Source organism: Phodopus roborovskii, unplaced genomic scaffold, assembly GCF_943737965.1.
Source record: "Phodopus roborovskii unplaced genomic scaffold, PHOROB, whole genome shotgun sequence".
Taxonomy (NCBI): domain Eukaryota; kingdom Metazoa; phylum Chordata; class Mammalia; order Rodentia; family Cricetidae; genus Phodopus; species Phodopus roborovskii.
Genome location: NW_026126567.1, coordinates 26,358,786 through 26,378,966, shown reverse-complemented (window position 1 = coordinate 26,378,966; position 20,181 = coordinate 26,358,786). Strand labels below are relative to the sequence as shown.

The window sequence follows — 20,181 nt, the reverse complement described above, 5'->3', positions numbered from 1 at the left end:
TAGTCAAAAATTTCTCTTGAGGACAGACTCTATCATTTTTGGACCCAGATAACAGCAGCATAATAGCATGGGGCCTGACACTCTTAGTCAGAAAAATTTGCTAACAAATGAAAGCCAAGTAACTTGTATCCACATTACAAAACCAACATCAGATGAGTCTCATCAGCTAAGCTATTTCTTTGGAAGTACTCAGATGACAAAGACATACAGGCAAAGGCATCCCATTGATTATGAGACTTATTGGGAGATGGAGTGATGGATTTGAGTAAAGTTTACATTTTTAGTATAATACATACAATCACATGGTTTGAAACATTTGAGCTGTATAATCACATAAATTAAAATAGATCAGGCCCTGGTTCTTTTGAGCATCCTTTTTGCACCCTCCCCTAGTCAATTTCCAACTTTTTCTTTTTTCTTTTGATCCTTTAAGAGATCAGTGTTCATTGAAAGACAGCAAATCGGTAATGAAGGGATGACTGACAAAAGCAAGTGTCGATAGCCAAAGACAAAGCAAGTGAAATTCATTTCATGAAACTTAGGGTAAAGGGAATTTAACTGAAATGTAGGTTGAAAAGCAACTTTATAGCATCACCAAGGCATCAGCAGCAGCCAAAACATCGATTTCATGATCTGTTCATGCTTTGTAGATTCCGTCACTTTGCCTTTTGGTGTTATAATCTGCGAGGCATTTTCGCTTAATCAGAGCTACTTAAGCCTCACACTGCCACATCATGCTGTCCTTAGTGCTGTCCTGGCTTCTCAGCAGTCAGTCTCTATATCCCCTACTTCAATTTGTAATCTGGCTGTCTTGTTCCACTTCAGTTCTACAGGAAGATATCATGCTGTCATTTGCCCACAGAATAGTTGATTTGGACAGAGCATTTTCTCTGCTCTACAATCTTTGACCTCTCCATTAAGAATCAGTACCTGCTGGGTAATACAAAACACTAAGGCTCCCAACTTCTACTGTTGAAAAGTCTCAAAGAAATGGATGGCCTCACTAGGGAAGGTTGAAGTCTGACAGCCTTGAAGGACTGCATGACACCACTGCCTTTGTTCCTATCCTCATTATTGTGCAACGCACTGGGTAACAGTCAACTAGCCATTCACTTCATTATCCCTCTATATTTTTCTCCACACTTCTGCCTGGCTGGCTGTCAGAAGCCAACGCTGCATATCACTTTACTGTTTAAAAGCATTTAGTGCTCTGAGATGAATTTCAAACGGAAAAATCTGCCATTAAAAGTAAAGCCTCTACATTATGTGCCTGTTTGAGTTTGCTTTCTGTTCTGTGATTAAAAAAAAAAATTGACAAATTCCAAACCCTGTTTAATGTTCTGACATTCTGACCATGAAAAGCTTACAGGTTGCTGTAACACAAATAATATAAACTCAGAGACAGATATTGGGGTTCAAGCTGAAGATCAGAGAAGCAAAGCAGCCAGCCACTAGAGAGTTCTCACCTCTGTCAATGCTCAGACCAAAGGGGTGATCCACTGAACCTCAGATTGTATCTCTAGACTGCACTGCTCTCCACTAAGCCTCAGAATTCTAGACTGTGCCATCTGAGACTGCATTGAGCTCCTTATAAATTCTCTAGTGCTTCAATTAAAGGCTTGAGCTCTGTTTATTTTTTTTACTGATTCACTCTCCTGTAGCCCTGGGTGGCCTTGAACTCACAGAGATCCATCTGCCTCAATCTCCTGAGTCCCGGGATTAAAGCCACCACTGCTCAGTTTCTGTAGCTGTAGCTAGCTTTGCATTCTGATCTCCAGTGGCTTTATTAGATCATAGACAGTTACAGTACATCACAGAGGAAAATCAAGGCAAAGACTAAAACAGGAATCAGGAGGCAGAAACTGAAGCAGAGACCTAGAGAAATGCTACTTAATGGCTTACTTCCCATGACTTACTTTGCTATCTTTCCTTACAGTGCAGGCAATCATTAAAATAACCCACCAACATGTACACATGCCAATTTGAAGGAGGCATTTCCCTCTTCCCATCTGTATCAGTAACACACATTATTAGCCATCATAATAACCAAGCAACCTACAAGTCTCGTGCTTTCATTATTTATTCCAACCATCTACAATGCACTGAAAAGGCAGCATATAGTATAATCACTACTCTTCTTTTCTCAAAATCATCTTCCATAGCTTTTGAAAACTTATGTTTATATTCAAAATCAATAATTCCTATCAATTTTATTTTTCAAATCCAGGTTACACATACTTCTAGCATACATAAACTCCCAAATAGAATTGCTCTTGTCATGTGCTGATACTGTGAGCAGGCTGTTTTGTAGTTGCTATGTGTCCTAATTTGCTTATGATATTTGTAGATGTGCTTTTCCTAGAATACTGACTAATTCACTGTCTTTCCAGTATTTCTCTTTTTTAACAAAGTGTCTTCATAGCATTGCAGTTTTGAACCTTTCTGGTAGCATGTGATCTATGTTTACAGTCCTCAGAGGGATTATAACACGAGGTTAAAGTTGAAAGACACATACTGATATCAGTATTTCCCAGTCTCTTTCCAATGTCAGTTAATTCACCCTTCCCTCCCATGACAGCATGAAGGACATTTATAGGTAAAATTGTATTTTCCCCGATATGTAATCCATGCACAATATTGACTATGGATGGTAGTAAGACAATAATTTGACACCATTGCCCTGAAGCCAGATTTAATACAGCAGGTGCGGCATAGGTTCTACTGTGGTGTGAAAGCTACACAAAGCTTCTAGACCATGATTTGCAGAATTGATTGAATGTTTTTTTCTAAACTATATTAAAACAGAGACTAATAGCTGAGTTGTAGACGTATAAATTATAATGTGCTGTGAATACATTTGTGATTTGTTTTATTTTGTGAATTAGCAATGAATTACTGCATCACAAAATATTCTTGTTATTTTGTGATATATATGTTGATAATGACTGGATATATATATACATATACTGAATAATTATATATATATATATATATAATTATTCAGTATATGCCAAATATTTACTTCTTAATAATACTGATATCTAAAAAGATGTATGTAAGGAAAATGAATTCAGCTGAAAGGCTAACATAAGAAGATCATAAGACTATTGGTGTTTTGGAAACCATAATGACAGAGTTGATAAAGTTCTAAAGACAGCAACAATAGATTTCAAACAATCATTTTATTGCTATTTATAAGCCCAAGTATTTTTCTACATCTAGGAACATTATATATGAAAAAATAACACAATCCCACAGAGCTTCATTTAAATAAAGCAATAAAGCCTTTTGTTGGACTAGAAAACATAAACTGATTATGTACCTTCAAAACAAGGAATTAGTGTAGGGGCTTCGATAGATATGGGACAAAACAGAGACAAGTCATTTTCCAGGACATAGCATTCATGGCCTCCACCCAGCTCCTCACTGTTTCTCCATTCTTAGAAGAAACACTTAAGGCAGGCCTTTAATTTCTAGACAGTCTAGCCAGCACTCCTCTTACTTACTTAGTATGATACTGACATTTACACGGTCATATATTTTTGTAATCTTGTACATGCCAATGTCGATCACGTTTTCATACATACTTTGGCAATTTGTATGTCTTTCTTGGTTGCATATCTTCCCAATTCAAGCCCATTTTTCTGCTTTTAGTTGCTGTGTAGCCTAAACTGGCCTCACACTAGCCAAAATGACTTACTAAATAACAGGCATCCTTTATATTCAACCATCTCCAAATATTAATATTATACTTAAAAATTGATACATATCATCATCTATAAGTTATGGTAAGCTAATTTCTCAAACAGGTAAATGAAATAGTATCAGACACTTTGAATAACAAAGGGTAACAGTATTGCTTGTATTTTCATTTTGTTTTTCTTCCAAGTTGGTTTAAGTCTGAATTATTTTTCATTGATGTGTATCTCTTAGCAACAAGGGTATTACTTGGTTCAATAATTACTTGCCATAATATGTGAAAACACATGAATTTATGAAACATATTTATTTGTGCTAGGATATCTACTAAAATACGAACTTTGAGTTTGATTTTCCATAAAATGCATTAAGCACCTTTGTTTCTTTTCTATTTTGCCTCCGCGTATCTTAACATGATTTAATATATCATTCATGTTTCCTGAAAAGAAATTGTGATTCTGCAAGAAGCCACTAATCTGTATAGCTAGCAAAGTATGAACCTTATAATTCCACTGATTATTCTTTATAAAACTGATAGATCATCCATAAACCAGATGTTCAACCAAGATAAAATTCTCCCGGGGGGAAAATCTGTCTCTAGGTCTCTACTTGCATTACAAATATTTCCTGATTGATTGTGCTCCTGGTTAAGGAGTCCAGTTAGCCAACTCACCTTCACTATAGAGGACTAAGTATGCAGTATATTGTTAGTTTGTAGTCAATACAAAAAAAAATATAAAGCATAAACATGGACGGCTAGAAGGTAAGGTCTTGTGAAGGCCAAATTTGACCCATGACCTTGTGAAAGTCACTTAATAAATTGTGATTATATACTACAAAATTAAAATTTATACCAATTGGTTATAAACTCATTCCAATATTAATAATTTCATATATTTTCATATTTAACCATTACAATGGAAGCTCAGATTTTATCTAATCATGGGAAAGCCATTTCTATGGAAGATTATCAGATAAGACAGCAAAAATCTCTAGAACTGAGTCAAACTGATCAATATCCTTCTCTTTATGCTGTACTGTCTAAGTCCTGCATCTAATTGAATTGCTAATTCTACTGAGTGAAATGTAAGGTTGTGTCTGTTATAAATGTCTTAAACAATTTTATGACAAATCATCAAATATTTAAAGAGAAATGACAGACAAAAATCAAGGATTGTTGTGAATTTGTTTGTTCTTTTTTATGCTACCCAATGTATTTTCAAGAGAAGAAATAGCTGCGATGTTAATATTTCCCTTGGATCATTATAATCATATTCAAGACATCAGATTTGCTTAAAGATATATATAATATATATATATATGTATATATATATATATATTATGTTCTTGATTTAGGTATGTGAAATATCTATTTCCAAAAAATATGTACACTCTTAACAAGATAGAAAGAAAAAATGTAAAGTCAAATACATATTTTCATATCATAGAAAAGTAACAATAACAAGAAATGGTTATATACAGTGGCAGTTAGTGTTTTCGTTCTCATATATTTAGGTTAACCAGAACACACTGAAGCAAATTACACCATAATATAAATCTTGGTACCACATAGTTGGGATAAATATCCATCATTTTAAAATATGGCTTAATGTAAATGATCATTTACCATTTTATGTACATTTATCAACTCATTCCCCCAAGCATTTATTCATTCAAATGCTTTCTGTTTTACAGGGCACTTCTTATTGAAAAGATGGTTCATTTCTTTCTAGCACAGAGAAAGTTTTATTTGATAAGGGTCACATCTACTTGATAAACACATACAATGATTATCGGTAGATGATTTGCTTTATTGTAATATCAAATGAAATCAAATATAATTAGCTATATTAGAAACAATTTCTTTGTGGGTATATAAACGTTCTCAACTGTACCATGAAGTATTCTATAATAACATGTGTTAAGATCCACTTATAATGTAGGTGCTATAAATAAAAGGGCAGGTCTGAGCTGAGTATGGTGATGCATGCCTTTGTCAGGTTTTAGGTGGAAAAAAAACAAGAGAAAGGAAAAGCGAACATTTGGAATTTCCCCTGTAAAATTTGCTCCATGAAATGTAGTTATGAAATTATATTACTCGGCAAGTCTATTCAAACTACAGGTAATGAGAATGCTAAATAAAAAATGAAATTGATAATCATTTTAGCCAATAAAAGATATTCCCTTTTAAAGTAATATTTGCTATAAGGAATTTATTTCCTTTTTGTAATGACTAGAGAGAAAACCTCAAAAACGCAACCATACCAACCATAACCAACTATTATTAAAACAACAACAGAAAAGAGTAAGGCAGGCAGAAAAACTAAGCTGATAATGTGCTTGCCTTGAAAGCACCAAGAATATGATGTGATCCCAGATACAAGTAAAAGTGGCTGGAATGGTGGCATTTGCTTCATCCCTAAAACTGGGGAGGAAATAACAAGTGGGCCCCTGGAGCTCACTGTTTGCCAGATAACCTGCCTGGTGTGTACCTGGCACATGAGAGACACTGACTCAAAATGAAAGCAGGTGACACAAAGGAATGGCCTCTTTCCAGCTGTCTGGTTCTCTTCTGGCACATGCATGCACACCAACATGCATATGTACCTACACACACATATGTGTATATACACATATGCATGTGTGCATTCACACACAAATACATGTGTACTTGTATATACACATGCACCTGTATAGACAAGAACATATGCAAACATCCCCAAGAAACATGAAATTGTAAAGCTAATATTTTTGTCAATGTACAATCTATTTCTTATGTCAGTAATTTTCTTTTCTATTGTGAATTCATTTCAAACTAAATTACTCTTCTCTAGTTATAACCTTTTATAAGGAAGCTTGCAATGATATGAGTAGAATAAAATTTTTCAAAATGCTACTTTAATTCTATTCATGTTTTTACTTTTCTGCTCGTATTGAGATTATGTTGGACATTGTAAGGTAATGAATTTATTGAATATTTTGTGAAGAATTTACACAGTTATATAAGACATTCTACAACCCAGGATATTTCTTGTCACTATACATCTTAAGATCAAAAAAGTACATACAATAGAGGTATTAGAAGACAGTACAACAAAAAACGTGTTTCATAATTAAATATAAAGCAATATGAACTAAAGTAATTCAGAACAAAAATAGAAATAGTATGTTAATATATGAGTCAAAATATACAATTTTCTGATAATACATTTATAGGTTTGTATGTAAAAAGGTAATAAAAGGCTTATATTAGAAAATTTCTATTCTACATAATCTTTTACATATTATGATAAGTTAGGGAAGTACTCTTCGAGATGATCCAAGGGGTAATCAAAGTCTATATAATAGCAACTGAAACGAATGCCACATTTTTAAAGTTTTAGAGTTGTATGCTGCAATATAGGAAAAAAAAATTAGTATTAAATAAAAATTACCAGTTCCTAAATAATGTAGCTAATTCCTTTAAAAAAGTTACAATATTAAATAATTGTTCATAATAATACTAATTATATGTCATTTTCTCACACTTAAATCCCTAGGAGAAATAATCTAATTCCTGAAATGGTTATTTTTTTCCTCATTGGTTGTTGTTTCTATTAATTCAGAGGAAAAGAATGGTTGATGCTAAAATACTTATAATTTCTCCTATTCACAAACACAGAAGGCAACCAGTAGGGACCCAAACTTTGAATAACTGAAGAAAATAAAACAATAGCATTCCTACAAAGCAATTATTTCTGTGGGTATTTAACTAATTGCTTTTAGAACTCCAGGAATTCCAAGTAGGGGAAAGACTTCTTTGGTCTTTCATTAAACCCGCTCATTCTCTGCTGTGTTTTAAAACCTTACTGCTAATTTGTTTATTAACGGAGAGAAAATGAAACAGTAGGGACTTACCACCTCTTTCCTTTCAATTCAATTAGACCTCCAGGCAAATGTATATTCTCACATAATTCTTAGCCTAGTGTGAAAGTCCTCTTTTTTTAGATAATCTGTCTCATTTAAATCATGAAGCCTAGAAAATTTGATAAGAAATACACATTTTACCCTCATGTTTACCTATGACTAGATCATTCCAACTGTTGCTTTTCAGTGTTTCTATCTTGGCCTATATATATATATATATATATATATATATATATATGTATGTATGTATGTATGTATGTATATATGTATGTATATATATATGTCTCAACATGAATATAATATATATTTATACATCATATATATGTACATACATATATATATGAGAGTATCATAGCTTAACAAATTTTGAGGATGTAAAATTAACATATACAGTCCACATCCCCCAAAAAACCTCTAATGTTTCCTATTAATACTCATCCTTGTAGTTTTCTTTTTGAAGTCTGTTGAATGATTTTCAGGATGCCACTCCTTCCAAGAAAAATATCCCAAATGTAGAAGTTGTATGTATGTGTCAGCCTTCTGTAGCTACTCAAATCTACCTCACCTTGTACTTTGCTCTGCTTATTATTCTCATGAAAGGGTTCCCTTGTTAGTCTAATAGGGAAATAATCCCTCCAGAAACAACTGACATGAGCTAGAGTTAATATTTTAAGAGTGGATTTGAACTGTGCCAACTAAATTTTCTAATTACAGATATAACATCTCTTCTGAAAATTTGTTAATGCTTATTTTTCTATGGTTTAAGAAGGGATGTTTTCTATTTTCTGGGACAGTGACAGTCAAAAAGGAACAATTTGGTGTGTTTCATGTTGTGAATTATAAAAGAAGACCTACAGACTACTGAATTATGCTGTGCCTCTTGGGTTCTGATAAAGACACCACATTTAGCACACCTAGGCATATCTCTAAATCAAGGACATGATAGCAGTTGGTTCATAGAGATATTTTTATGAGGGTTTAGGGAATTGTATGTATACGGCCATTGCTCAAAAATGCTACATTATCAGTAAAATTAATGAATATCTGTTAGACTTTGGTACTCAATTAACTTACTGTGACATGAGTTTTAGAAGATTGTCTAGGTTTTTTTTACTTTTATCAAGGATTGGTAAAATGCTACTTGAAATCGTCATTTCAAAATTCTGAAAAAAAGTATATAAAATTAATTGGTTAAAGGGCAACAGTTTTCATTTTTAAAACCAGCTGTTTAAAAATTAATGCTTTAATAATATAAACAAAGAACTTGAATAGTTTTAGATTGGTGTTACTGCTTTTTCTGGAGTGTCAAATTTAATATCATGCTATCATTTTCAGTTTCTTACTTGTGATCATTGTCTTGATTCCTATACAACTAAAGTCATTCATTGAAACATTATGTGGGCTTCCCTGTTTTATGTACATATTCATATATAGACACATAAGTATATCAAGCCTGATGAATGATTAAATTGATTCTTCTCTTGGTAGGCAACTTGTCTAACCATCTCTTATTGAACTAATTAATAGACCCACACAACCAGCTATCTACATGAGCATGCATTCACATACTTGTATACTAAAGACAGAAAATAAAATTCATCCATTGCAGTACTAACAACTCTTGATGTCTGTTCAGTTTGTATATGTCACATACTTAACTCAGTTTTCCAAGATAACATGGGAATTCTGACATGATGTAATTTGGCAACCTTATTTAGAGTTTAACATTCCACAAGAATGTATGTATTAATATGTAGTAATCTTATTGTTATAGATTTATGTTACAGCCACCATAATAAAAAACATAGATCACTTCCATTAGAAGGGGTCGTATAGCTCACAACTAATTACCTCCAAATATTTCTTCATGCATTCTAACTCTGTCAACTAATTAATGATCTGCTTTCAAAAATTAGTCATCTCAACAATGATGTATAATGCAACCAAATAATATATAATCTTGGTATTTTTTTAATATGACAATTTCTTTGACATAAAGCTATGTGTATGTATTCATATCTTATTATGTTGAGTATCATTTCATATTATGGGTTTCCTACACCTGTTGGGATAAATGTTTATATCTACAGCATCTTAGCTATAAAGCAAGTATATGATAAGTTCTATGACAAACTGCAACAATCCTTCATGGAGGGCCTTGTTCTTGTTTGATTTCTGTTGCTGTGATAAAATACTGAAAGAAAAAAACTTAGAAGGGAAAGTGTTTATTTTATCTCACAATTCCTGATTACTATCCTTCATTATGGAAAAGTCAAAGTGACACGAAAGGGGTCACATCCCATCTGCAATGCTAACCAGTTATTTTTTATATTTATATTTATGTGTTTGCCTACTTATACTCAGTTGCATTTTTCTAATCTATACAGTTCAAGACCCTTACCTAGATAGAACGCTCTGTGTGCTGTACACCCACCCTCACCCAAACATAGCTAGAGGACAACTCTAAGAACTGTCACTCATTGAGACTCTCCTAGGGTAATTCTAAAGTGTGTCAAGTTGACAAATCTGAGTATCTTAATGCCATGGCATCCTCCAGCTCTCCGTGCAATATGTGGATGATCATGTAGTTTTATCTAAAATTTTCCTAAAAGTTAGTGTACTCGCATATGCAATTCATTTTATTTAACATTAGAAAGTTTAATATGATATCATAAAGGCTTAGTGTGATTTTAGTTTTCATTTGGTAAGTTAACGATGTGAAGTATATTTCCACATAACATGTGATGGTCTTTGAATTTGATTGTTAGTATGTACTGAGAGAATGTTAGTCTGTCTCTGTCTTGTTTCTCTCTCCTGATGTAAGTTGGATATCTCCCAAACATTTTCTCTCATTAGCAATGTTTGTTTCAAACCCTTCAAAGTGATTTTAACATAGTGCAATGATTGGTTTTAAATGACAATATGCCACAAGCTACATCCTGAAAAGAGAGTTTCAGTTGAGGAAATTTCTAGATCAGGTACATTTGGACCTTAAGCATTTTTTACTGGAAGTTCACCTGATTTGAAATGAAAGATTCACCATGCATGTGGCCAGCATCATTTCATAGTCTGGACCCTGAGATGTATGAAAGAAGAAAGGTAGATGAGTGCAAGAAAGTAAGGATGTGCCCATTGTTTCTTTACACTTAAGTGTGTGTGTAATGGGGCTGGTTCATTGAATTCCCAAAGTGGTGTGCTGTATCCTGGATTTGTAAGCCAAATAACCACTCCCACCTTGTGTTTTTTGTTGGTTTGTTTTTTTGTTTGTTGTTTATTTTTGGTAAGGATATTTGCCACACAAAAGAAATAACTGTAACAAAGAATGTGGAAATTTATTGGGATGTCTAGTATTTAGTGATTCAGATGCTATGCTACTTCACAGAAAAAGCTAATGCATAGATGTTTCAAGAAATACAAAGGCATTTATTTCATAGATATTTTAAAGCTAATTAAATCATTCTTAAAAGTCAGTTTCATAAGAATACATAAACACGAGGAAAGCTGTAAAAGTTAAATCTTGCAGTTTGGAACCGTGAAACTGATTTTGATAATATAAAAACTAAATGCCATCCTGCCTTTTGATAGGTTCAGTAGCCACCGCTTGTCGTGATCCTGGAGTTCCCATGAATGGGACACGGAATGGGGATGGACGAGAACCTGGAGATACCGTTGTCTTCCAGTGTGACCCTGGATATGAACTTCAAGGACAGGAGAGAATAACCTGCATTCAGGTAGAAAATCGATACTTCTGGCAGCCCAGCCCACCAGTCTGTATAGGTATGATTAAAGAATAATTAAAATTTTATAGAATATAATGCAATGATTAAAAGCCGGTATTGATGTTCTTAAAAACTATATTCCACAAAAGTGCTGTGTGAGAGTCTGAGATTTCAGAGGAGCTTTCACATAGCCCAAAGTGTACAAAATTTTAAAGGGGGTTATTACTAAATTCTATTACAGTCCCTTATTTTGGTATATTGTAAACAGCTCAAAACTTCTAAAATTTAATTAATCAAATTTCCTGAAATATTTTTTTAAACCTCTCTGCCCATGGATAAATCTGTTATCTTTGGCTTTAAAATTCAGAGGCATTGAGAATCTACATTTAAATTGAGCTGAGTTGGTTTACTCTTGATAAGCTTATTTGTACTAAGAAACTTGTATGGGCAGCTATTTTAGAAGTGCAAAAGGTTGGCTTTCCATTTAAGTCAGGAATCTCAAAAGAACATCCAGTTTTGTTTTGATGATCTAAGGAGTGTCCAGGCCTTGTTCTATGCTTTCCATTGCCTGACCTTTGCCTCCATGCTCGTTCTCAAATCTCTGACTCACACTGTATAGACATTCACAATATAGACCTTGATATAGGGCTGACAAAAATCAAGCTCAGGGAAATGGACATTTTTGAACACAAACATTAAGGAAATCTTAAATTGAATTAGAGTGTTTAATTTTAAGCCATTCTGTTCAAGTGTCAATATAGATGATATCCTCAATTTACAGGATACTTTTATTAAGCCAAGTTTAGGGAAATTTTTATTCATTTACATATTCACAATTTCATTTCATCATAAGCAACTTCAAAGGAGTTTCTGAATCCTACTCACTCAGCATTGTGTTCCAAGCCTTTGATATATGCAAATTTAGCATGTTTTACATGAAACCTTATTTTGATTCATTTGTATGCAGCTTGTAAGTACATTTTCAATATAGTTTCATATCAAATATCATTGTGGAATTAGAAAATGTGTTCTCAATACTTAAGTAAGACACAAAGAAACTCAATTAATTACTCCACATTGTAATAGCTCATAAAAGTTATAAAGTCAAGTATATTGGTTACTTGATGTTTCCCATCCACAGAGCATTGACAATAAAATAAAAAATAATCATTTCTTATCAACCTAATTCTCAATGAAATGAAAGCTAAAAAGCATATTTTTACAACACATTTTCTATATTTTGTAGATAGGCTTTAAAAGCATAATATTCACTAGCATTCAAAGGCTAAATCCTTCCTGGAGGCAAAATGGTAGCTCTAGGTCACATCTGTAGATAATGAGGCAGATAATGAGGAACCAAGTGTATGAAATAGACTTAAAATCTGAAACAAAATAATGGCATAGCTTGTACTAGTTCAGATTTTGATACATTGGGTTTTACAGTTAATCTACTATAGCTACACTGTTCTATTCTTCTTTATACACTATTGCAAGATTTACACTATCAATTGTAAACTAATTTCTACTTGTAAAATCTGTATCAATAAATGAGGTAAGAGAAGCAACTTGAGGAACTTTTCTAAGTAAATGAGGCTAAAATTATAAAGTATATTTGCTTAAGATGTAAATATTCTTATTTACTACCTAGTTCTCATAAGAGATTATAAATAAGTTAAACCCCATATTCTAACTAGTTGAAAAAGAGAATCTCGATAAAACAACTTAGGTAATATTTAATTACTGAAGGATGAAGGGCTCATGATCCCCCACAACAGAGTATTGATAGTTATGGCTTTTCATGGAGAGAGAGTCATTCCAAGTGGATTTTTCCAGGGGATGGCTCCACATCAGTAAGTAGTACAATTTGGACTCCATGTTTCAGTTTTCATTTTTTTTTTTAAGGAAGGGCATGGGTACTTAGGAGTCACTTGGGAGGAATTAAGGTAAAGGATGAAGGATAAATAAGATCAAAATATATTTCTACATGATATTCTCAAAGATTTAATAAAAATATATTTTATAAAAAAATGATGAAATGCCACAAAAAAAATGTTACAGATTGCCTGGCATGGTGTGACTATTAGGCCATGGTATCACTTAATAGGACTAGCAGGGCTATAATGTATAATGTTATATCAACTGTATGTTTTTATGTAGAATCCTAAAATACTGGGGAGAAATCTACTGAACGTAAGGGGGGGGTGGGGAAACACAGCTCAAACTTCAATATATTTTTAAAGAGTTCTGAGAAAGACTCTTATAAAATTCCATTTATAAACTATAATACACTCTAGCAAACAGGGCCTTATATTAAGAGGGAAAGTTGAGCAGTAAATCTTACTTCTGTGGAATAGAGTATAGAACATTTTTATATGGATTATGTATCTGAGCATCATTTTTTTGGAAGGATAAGATAGTTTCAGGAGAAGATATGCATTAGAACATCTCTGAGGAAGAAAATAACTTACAAAAAAAGAAAAAGATTCTGAAAAATTGCTAAGGCTGCGGTAAGCTTGACCTCTGTGACTGATAAGAAAGAACTCTATGATTGGAAATACTATGCCAAAGATTAAACCCTGAACTTCTTAGAAACTCCTTAAGTGTGTGTCTCAGACCTTCGAGAATGAAGTATTTTACTTGCATGTGAAGAAAACAAAAAAATTCAGCCTCATAGCAATTACCAAACAGAAGGACACTATCTTTTGAGACTCAATAGAATTCATTCTAACAAAATTGACAGTGTGAAGATTACTTTGACATTGCCAAAGGGAAAGTAGCAGCACTCAATATGAAGGTAAATAACAAAGACATTAGTGTGTGTGGGTAGCTGAGAAAGACTGTACATGAATAAAATAGAATTGGTAAAAAAAAAAAAAATTAAGAAGGTTATAAAATAGATCCATTAGTTGCTGCCCCTGTAACTGCCTCACAAGAAAATACGCTCAGAACAAACTAGCAAGTCAGGATTCCAAAGAAGCCAAATGAAACTCAATTCATGAATGCCTTTGATTTTATTTTGGGTGCTTTATGATTAGACATGTAAAAAGTGAGACAACTTCCTACTGGTACTTATAGGTGAAGATATTTTAGAATAGTTGTATGTATTTATTGGAAGTCTAGGATTTAGAAGTGTCAGAAAACTTTACTCTTTTGTGGGCTCCATTACATTTTTCAAAACTGCCATAGCAGTTTATATTTCCTGATATACATCATGAAAATGTTAATAACATAAATAATGTAGTAAAAGGAGTTTCAGGAGCCCCATTGCTTGAAGGAAATCAAAGTCGTGGGCAATACCTAGTAAGATTGTCAATATGCATGTATTGCACTTTCATTATCTTTCCTCAAGAAGAATACCTACACAACTGTATATATGCATCTACATACAACTTCTACATATATGTAGATCAGTGTTCCTAGCAGCAAATAAGAAAACTGAAACAATATTGATCTCATTTTGAGCATTAGACATAATGACAATCCATAACACTCAAAGCCTCACAAAGGTTGTCAATTTTATTTTTTTTCTGCACAATATGTATATACATATTTGAATTTGCTATTGCACCCAGCATTGTACCTTCTTCATATTTGTGTGACATTCATACATGGTTTTTAAAGTCCTGCACACAAATTAGCCATTATTATCCACAGGACAGAGCACCACTCTTTAGACTACACATTCATTCATAGTGTTCACATATTTTTCACAATCAATAAGAAGAACCATTAACATGTCGATAAGTAATATAGACATGCCATATGTATCTGGGGAAAACCCCACTGTATAAGAAACTGTTTTGACTTTCCATGTGACCTGTGAATAATGTTTAGATGAATTAAGGCTACGGAAATGGAGAAATGGAGAAAGAGGATGCTACCATCATCATAGTGTGTTTCAGCAAAGCTAAAGCCGAGCCCAGCTCACATAAGAAGAAGCTTAAGTTTTCTAAAGTGCACCTGAACTCTGTGGTGCATTTTAAATCATAAAGGGAAACTACATGAATTCAAGTGTGGAAAACATTTCAAAAAAATAAAAGAAATTAAATGAACAGAAAGTACACAGAATTATAAGAACTTTTAGTTCCAGCATTACAGCCCACTGGCTTAAGGTGCTTGCTGCCGATCTTGATCTCCTGAGGTTAATTCCTGGGACTCACATGATAGAAAAGGAAAACCAATTCCTGGGAGTTGTCCTCACTTCCCCTTCTTTTGATACAAACACACAAAATTAATGAATTGCTATAATTTGAAAAAGTTTTTTGTGGTGTTTTCCATATAATTTACACATCTGAAGTGATGGCAGATAATATTGCAAAGGGAATGGGGGTCAGATGAAACAGGTTCCCTACGACTGGAGCATAGACTTTTCACATTTACAGCACCACTACAAACGATTTTGCATTTCTGTGCTACGATTAGTTAATTTTCACTCAAAAGAAAATTGGTAGAAACAGAAGTCAGCTATTGCCATAATTCTAAAGAAAGCTATGAATTAATTTAGGTCAAGAAATATGGTAGCAGCTAAGGAAAATGGGTCCAGTTGAAGTGTATTTATGAGATAGATTCTTGATACATCTTAGTGAACTGAATATGAAGATTCAGTGAAAAACATTAGGCCCCATGTTTGGAAATATACATGACTGTAATGCAAATCAAGCAACTTAAGAACAAAGCAAAGAGGCATTGTGACTCCAGCATTATGTAATTTTGATACGATATAATTTATGTAGTACTATACTATGTAGCAATAGCTGTGAAGACTTGTGTGATTTGTAGCTCACCAGAGATTATTGGCAGGCTGTGATAGAAATATGAGTTTTCCATTAATAAAATTGAAAGATAAAGTTAGGAACATATTCAGCAAAGAAGACTGTAATTGAATACAATATACTGGGGGGGGTGCTTCATAAGGGACTCAGAAGGCCATAAAATAAAATGGAAAATTTCAGGACATAACTGAAGTCTATACAAATTCACTAGAAGAAATTGAACAGCAAATCCTAGGACACAGCCCAGCAGATTTGAGTTGAAGTCAAAAAGTTAAAAGGACTGATAATGAAAAGAAAGAAAAATTCAATAGTCCCTAGTAAACTGAAAAGAGATTGATTGGACTGACAATAGCTTGCCTTGGAAATGAAGAGGTTTGTAAACAGAAAATTGAAGGAGATAGTTGTAAATAGCAAAAACCAGATTAAAGACATCTGGTCTCCAGGTAGGACACAATTCAAAATAGAGTACCACAACTTAAGAGCATTTGTCTACTCATTCCTTCTTGGGCACACTTGTCTGCTCTTCCAGGTAAATACAACTTAAAAGTTATAAGACAATAGAATTAGTCTTCCTTTGCTAATTTGAATTTAGCAAGCATAGACTTTTTATTTTAATGGTTTTGTTGCACACATGTAGCTATGGGTAGCAGAGATCACTGGAATAATTTGAAGGAGACTATTGTAACAGTGTGAACTGTTGTCCCAGCTTTACATGTAGTGCAAGAGTGAATAAGAAGGGAGTTTTTTGCTGAGAAAATTCCCCAGAAAGGGAAAAAAGGAAGGACACGTGAAAATCTGATGTGATTGGGCAGCTCGGAGCATGCTGTACCTGATTCCATACACTATTTCTGAGAAGAAAATGGAATTTCTTTTCTAATTACCATGAAGAAACCTTTTTTTAAAAATACCTCTTGTGGTGTTTTACAGTTTGTGTGACACAAACAAGTAACAGGTGACTTCATTATTATTTTGTTTTGTTTTGTTTTTTTTAGAAAATTTTCAAAGCTAGTAAAGTAGTTCAAGTCAATGTATCAGTATGCAGACACGTGTGTGTGTGTGTGTATGTGTGTGTGTGTGTGTGTGTGCGTGCACTCGTCCGTGTTGCTTGCACGCAATATTTTAATGGTTTCCTTGAAAGACATGCAGTATCCCAGCAACCCATGCTGTAAACATGAAATGTGTGCAGAGTTTCACATACCCTCAAAGAAATGTTTTCACAAATATAGACAGCTAATGGATCTTATTAATCTCTTAAGGTATTTTGTTTGCTTGTTTAAATTAAAGCACCTTGTGGAGGCAATTTAACAGGATCTTCAGGCTTCATCCTTTCACCAAACTTCCCTCATCCGTACCCGCACAGCAGGGACTGTGACTGGACTATCAGTGTCAACGCTGACTACGTTATCTCCTTGGCATTTATCAGGTGAGTTCCTAGACCTCTTCATATAAAAAAAAACAAACAAAAACAAAACAAAACAAAAAAACCTTCTGGTTAATTTGTTTTGGGATTTGTACTAGGTAAGGGTTTTTATTTATTTTAAAAATTAGTGCCAACACGTCATCAGCAGTTCTGTAGGGTGGGGTGAGATTTACAGGATACCCAGGGCAGCGGAAGATGGGAAAGATCCAGAAGTCTATTGCGTCACGAACTTTGCTCTCTATTGCTTTTCTTTCTCTTTGTATTTATCACCACTGATTCTACCAATCATCTTTTCCTATACTAAAGGATTAAGCAGTCAGTGAATCGATAGCTTCTGTCTTATTTCCTCTGCAACAAAATTCCCTTGCTGCTATGTGTATGCTACTGGATTTGGAAGAATTTGTCTTCTTAATCACTTTCCTTTCTAGCGTCTCATTTAATCACATTCCTCTCCAGGGTCCCATCAAGTCCAGCAGATGAGAAAAATGTGACGGGTCATTACTAGATCTTTCAACAGAACTTGCTGGGTTTCAGAGGTTTTACGTGGAGATGCTCCCAAGTTTATGTTATTGTGTCACATGCCTGGGGAGATCATTGCACGGGAACTAACAGAGTTGGAACCTTAGGTGGAATTCTAAACTTGCCACTGTCGTTTCTTTTTTTTTTTTTTTTGCTTGAAAAAAAAAATAATAATAGGTATGTTTTCCTCATGATAATTTTACCACAAAATGTGGCCTCTTTCAATTTAAGATTTTAGTGAGGGGTGGGTGGGAGTGGCAGGAAGTTTAGGCCAGAGATGGAGCCGCTGACTAGCATGAACAGAACCATGGGTTCAGTCCTCAGAACCTCAAAGCAAAGCAAACAGAAAATATTGCAATGGGACTTACTGGGTTTCACTCTTTGAAGTGACCGCGTTCCTCCTAATTCACAACGAATAGATTTGTTCTAAATACCACAGCTGACTGTTTTACCTTCAGCAATTTAAAGAGATTTGCGATTTGTTAAGCTCAAACATGAAGTATTTTCTAACATATAGAAGCCAAGTTGAAAACAGGTAGTTTAAGGTCATGAAAATTAGCAAAATATAGAATCTGCTATTAAAATTCATAGTATTGAATAAATGATGATTGTTGCTGCCAAAGCAATGACAGTGAGAGTCTTGGTTATTTCAGGACATCATTGCAAAGACTTCCTTGGCAAATGAAGTTATTATCCCCATATTTTGCTATTGGAGAAATTGCATTTTAAACCAATAGAAATTATCAAGATATTTGATACATGGCATTGTTTCTCATAAATTAAATTTAGGTAATAACTTGGAGATAAAGAAGTATACTGCAGGAAATATAGAAAAGAAATTTGATTTTCAGTTTTGCCATTCATTAAATGACAGTGAGGAAATCTCTGACTTTCAAAGGTTTCAGCATATTCACTGATAAAATAAAAACTATATCCTGCTACTTGTATCTCAGTATTGTCATGATGAAATTATTTTTTAAGAAAGAGCCATATTTGTATAATGGTACTGTCCTCCCAATGTTTGTGTGAAAGGAATCATTGCAGATAAGAGCCTAAAATTTCCTAAAGAATTTTTTTTTCACTTTCATCTTCAAAAAAGCTATAAATCAAGACATTAATTATTCACTTAAGGCCAACCCAGAAATTCAATAAGCTGTCCAGTACTCAACATTTAAAGGGCTATTTTTAGTATTCCAAGCATTGGAACTACTGTCATGTCCTTTGAAAAGCACTTGTTTCCATCGAGCCTCTGGCAGTGAGACAGACAAGGTGGTTGTTGTTAAAATCGACATTAAGTAAGAGAATGAAAATTCACAAAGCTGTGGTCCAATAGGGCCAATGAGATCAAGTCAGTTCTGCCTTCTGCTGTTAAATATCAGTAGTTACCAAAATCCACACCTGTGATCCATTGACAGGATTTAAGATTAAGCAGTTGAACTTGGCAAAGTGGTGAATACATTAATGTCTAATGTTTTCTTAATTTCCTCATGTTATGCATGCCATTATATCTCAGAATGCTTGGAAGTTCTGTGCCACCTACTTTTTCTCCAAGACCAGTTATGCACAAATGAATTGGTTAGTACTGGAAAGTATTAAGGGAAAATCAGTTACAGAAACTTGACAGTGTTGCATTCTGTATATTTGAAATATCTTAAGTAAATATAAATATCATAAAGTTACAGCAAATGACATGTCAATACTGACAAACTTTCCAATTTCATTTGAAATCATAACCTAATTGACTTTTCTTAGTGTCCTAAATGAGCTCATTTTTTTCCTGCACTGTTTCTGAATCATATGGTACTAACAATAGCCAGATTGACAATTGGTTACCAAGATCCTTAATATGTGCAAACTGTGATCATTATGAGATATTTCTTATGCTTTTTCAGGTGAAAAAAGTTTACTATGCTAAATATTTTAATATCTATGCACTTGAACCATCTATATTAAAAATGTCACTGACAATTATCTAGGTTTGAAATCTATATAAGCAGTACTTTCTTTGTATTATTTTAAAAGACAAAATGTACATAAACACATTTCATTAATAATGCTACCTAGTGCTGTATACAATGTTTTACTAAATAATTTTAAAACTTTTTCCATTTATCTTTTTATTTAATCTGATAGTTGATATGTTTTA

At 33.6% G+C, this 20,181-nt stretch overlaps 1 protein-coding gene across 1 annotated transcript in view; it reads left to right on the top strand.

Moving 5' to 3' along the window:
* Positions 1 to 20,181, top strand: part of Csmd3 (CUB and Sushi multiple domains 3) — a 1,059,412-nt gene that overhangs the window by 804,948 nt on the left and 234,283 nt on the right. The window contains exons 28-29 of the mRNA XM_051202442.1: positions 11,191 to 11,382; positions 17,381 to 17,519. Of these exons, the coding sequence (XP_051058399.1) occupies positions 11,191 to 11,382; positions 17,381 to 17,519 (331 nt within the window). The remainder of the gene's footprint in view (positions 1 to 11,190; positions 11,383 to 17,380; positions 17,520 to 20,181) is intronic.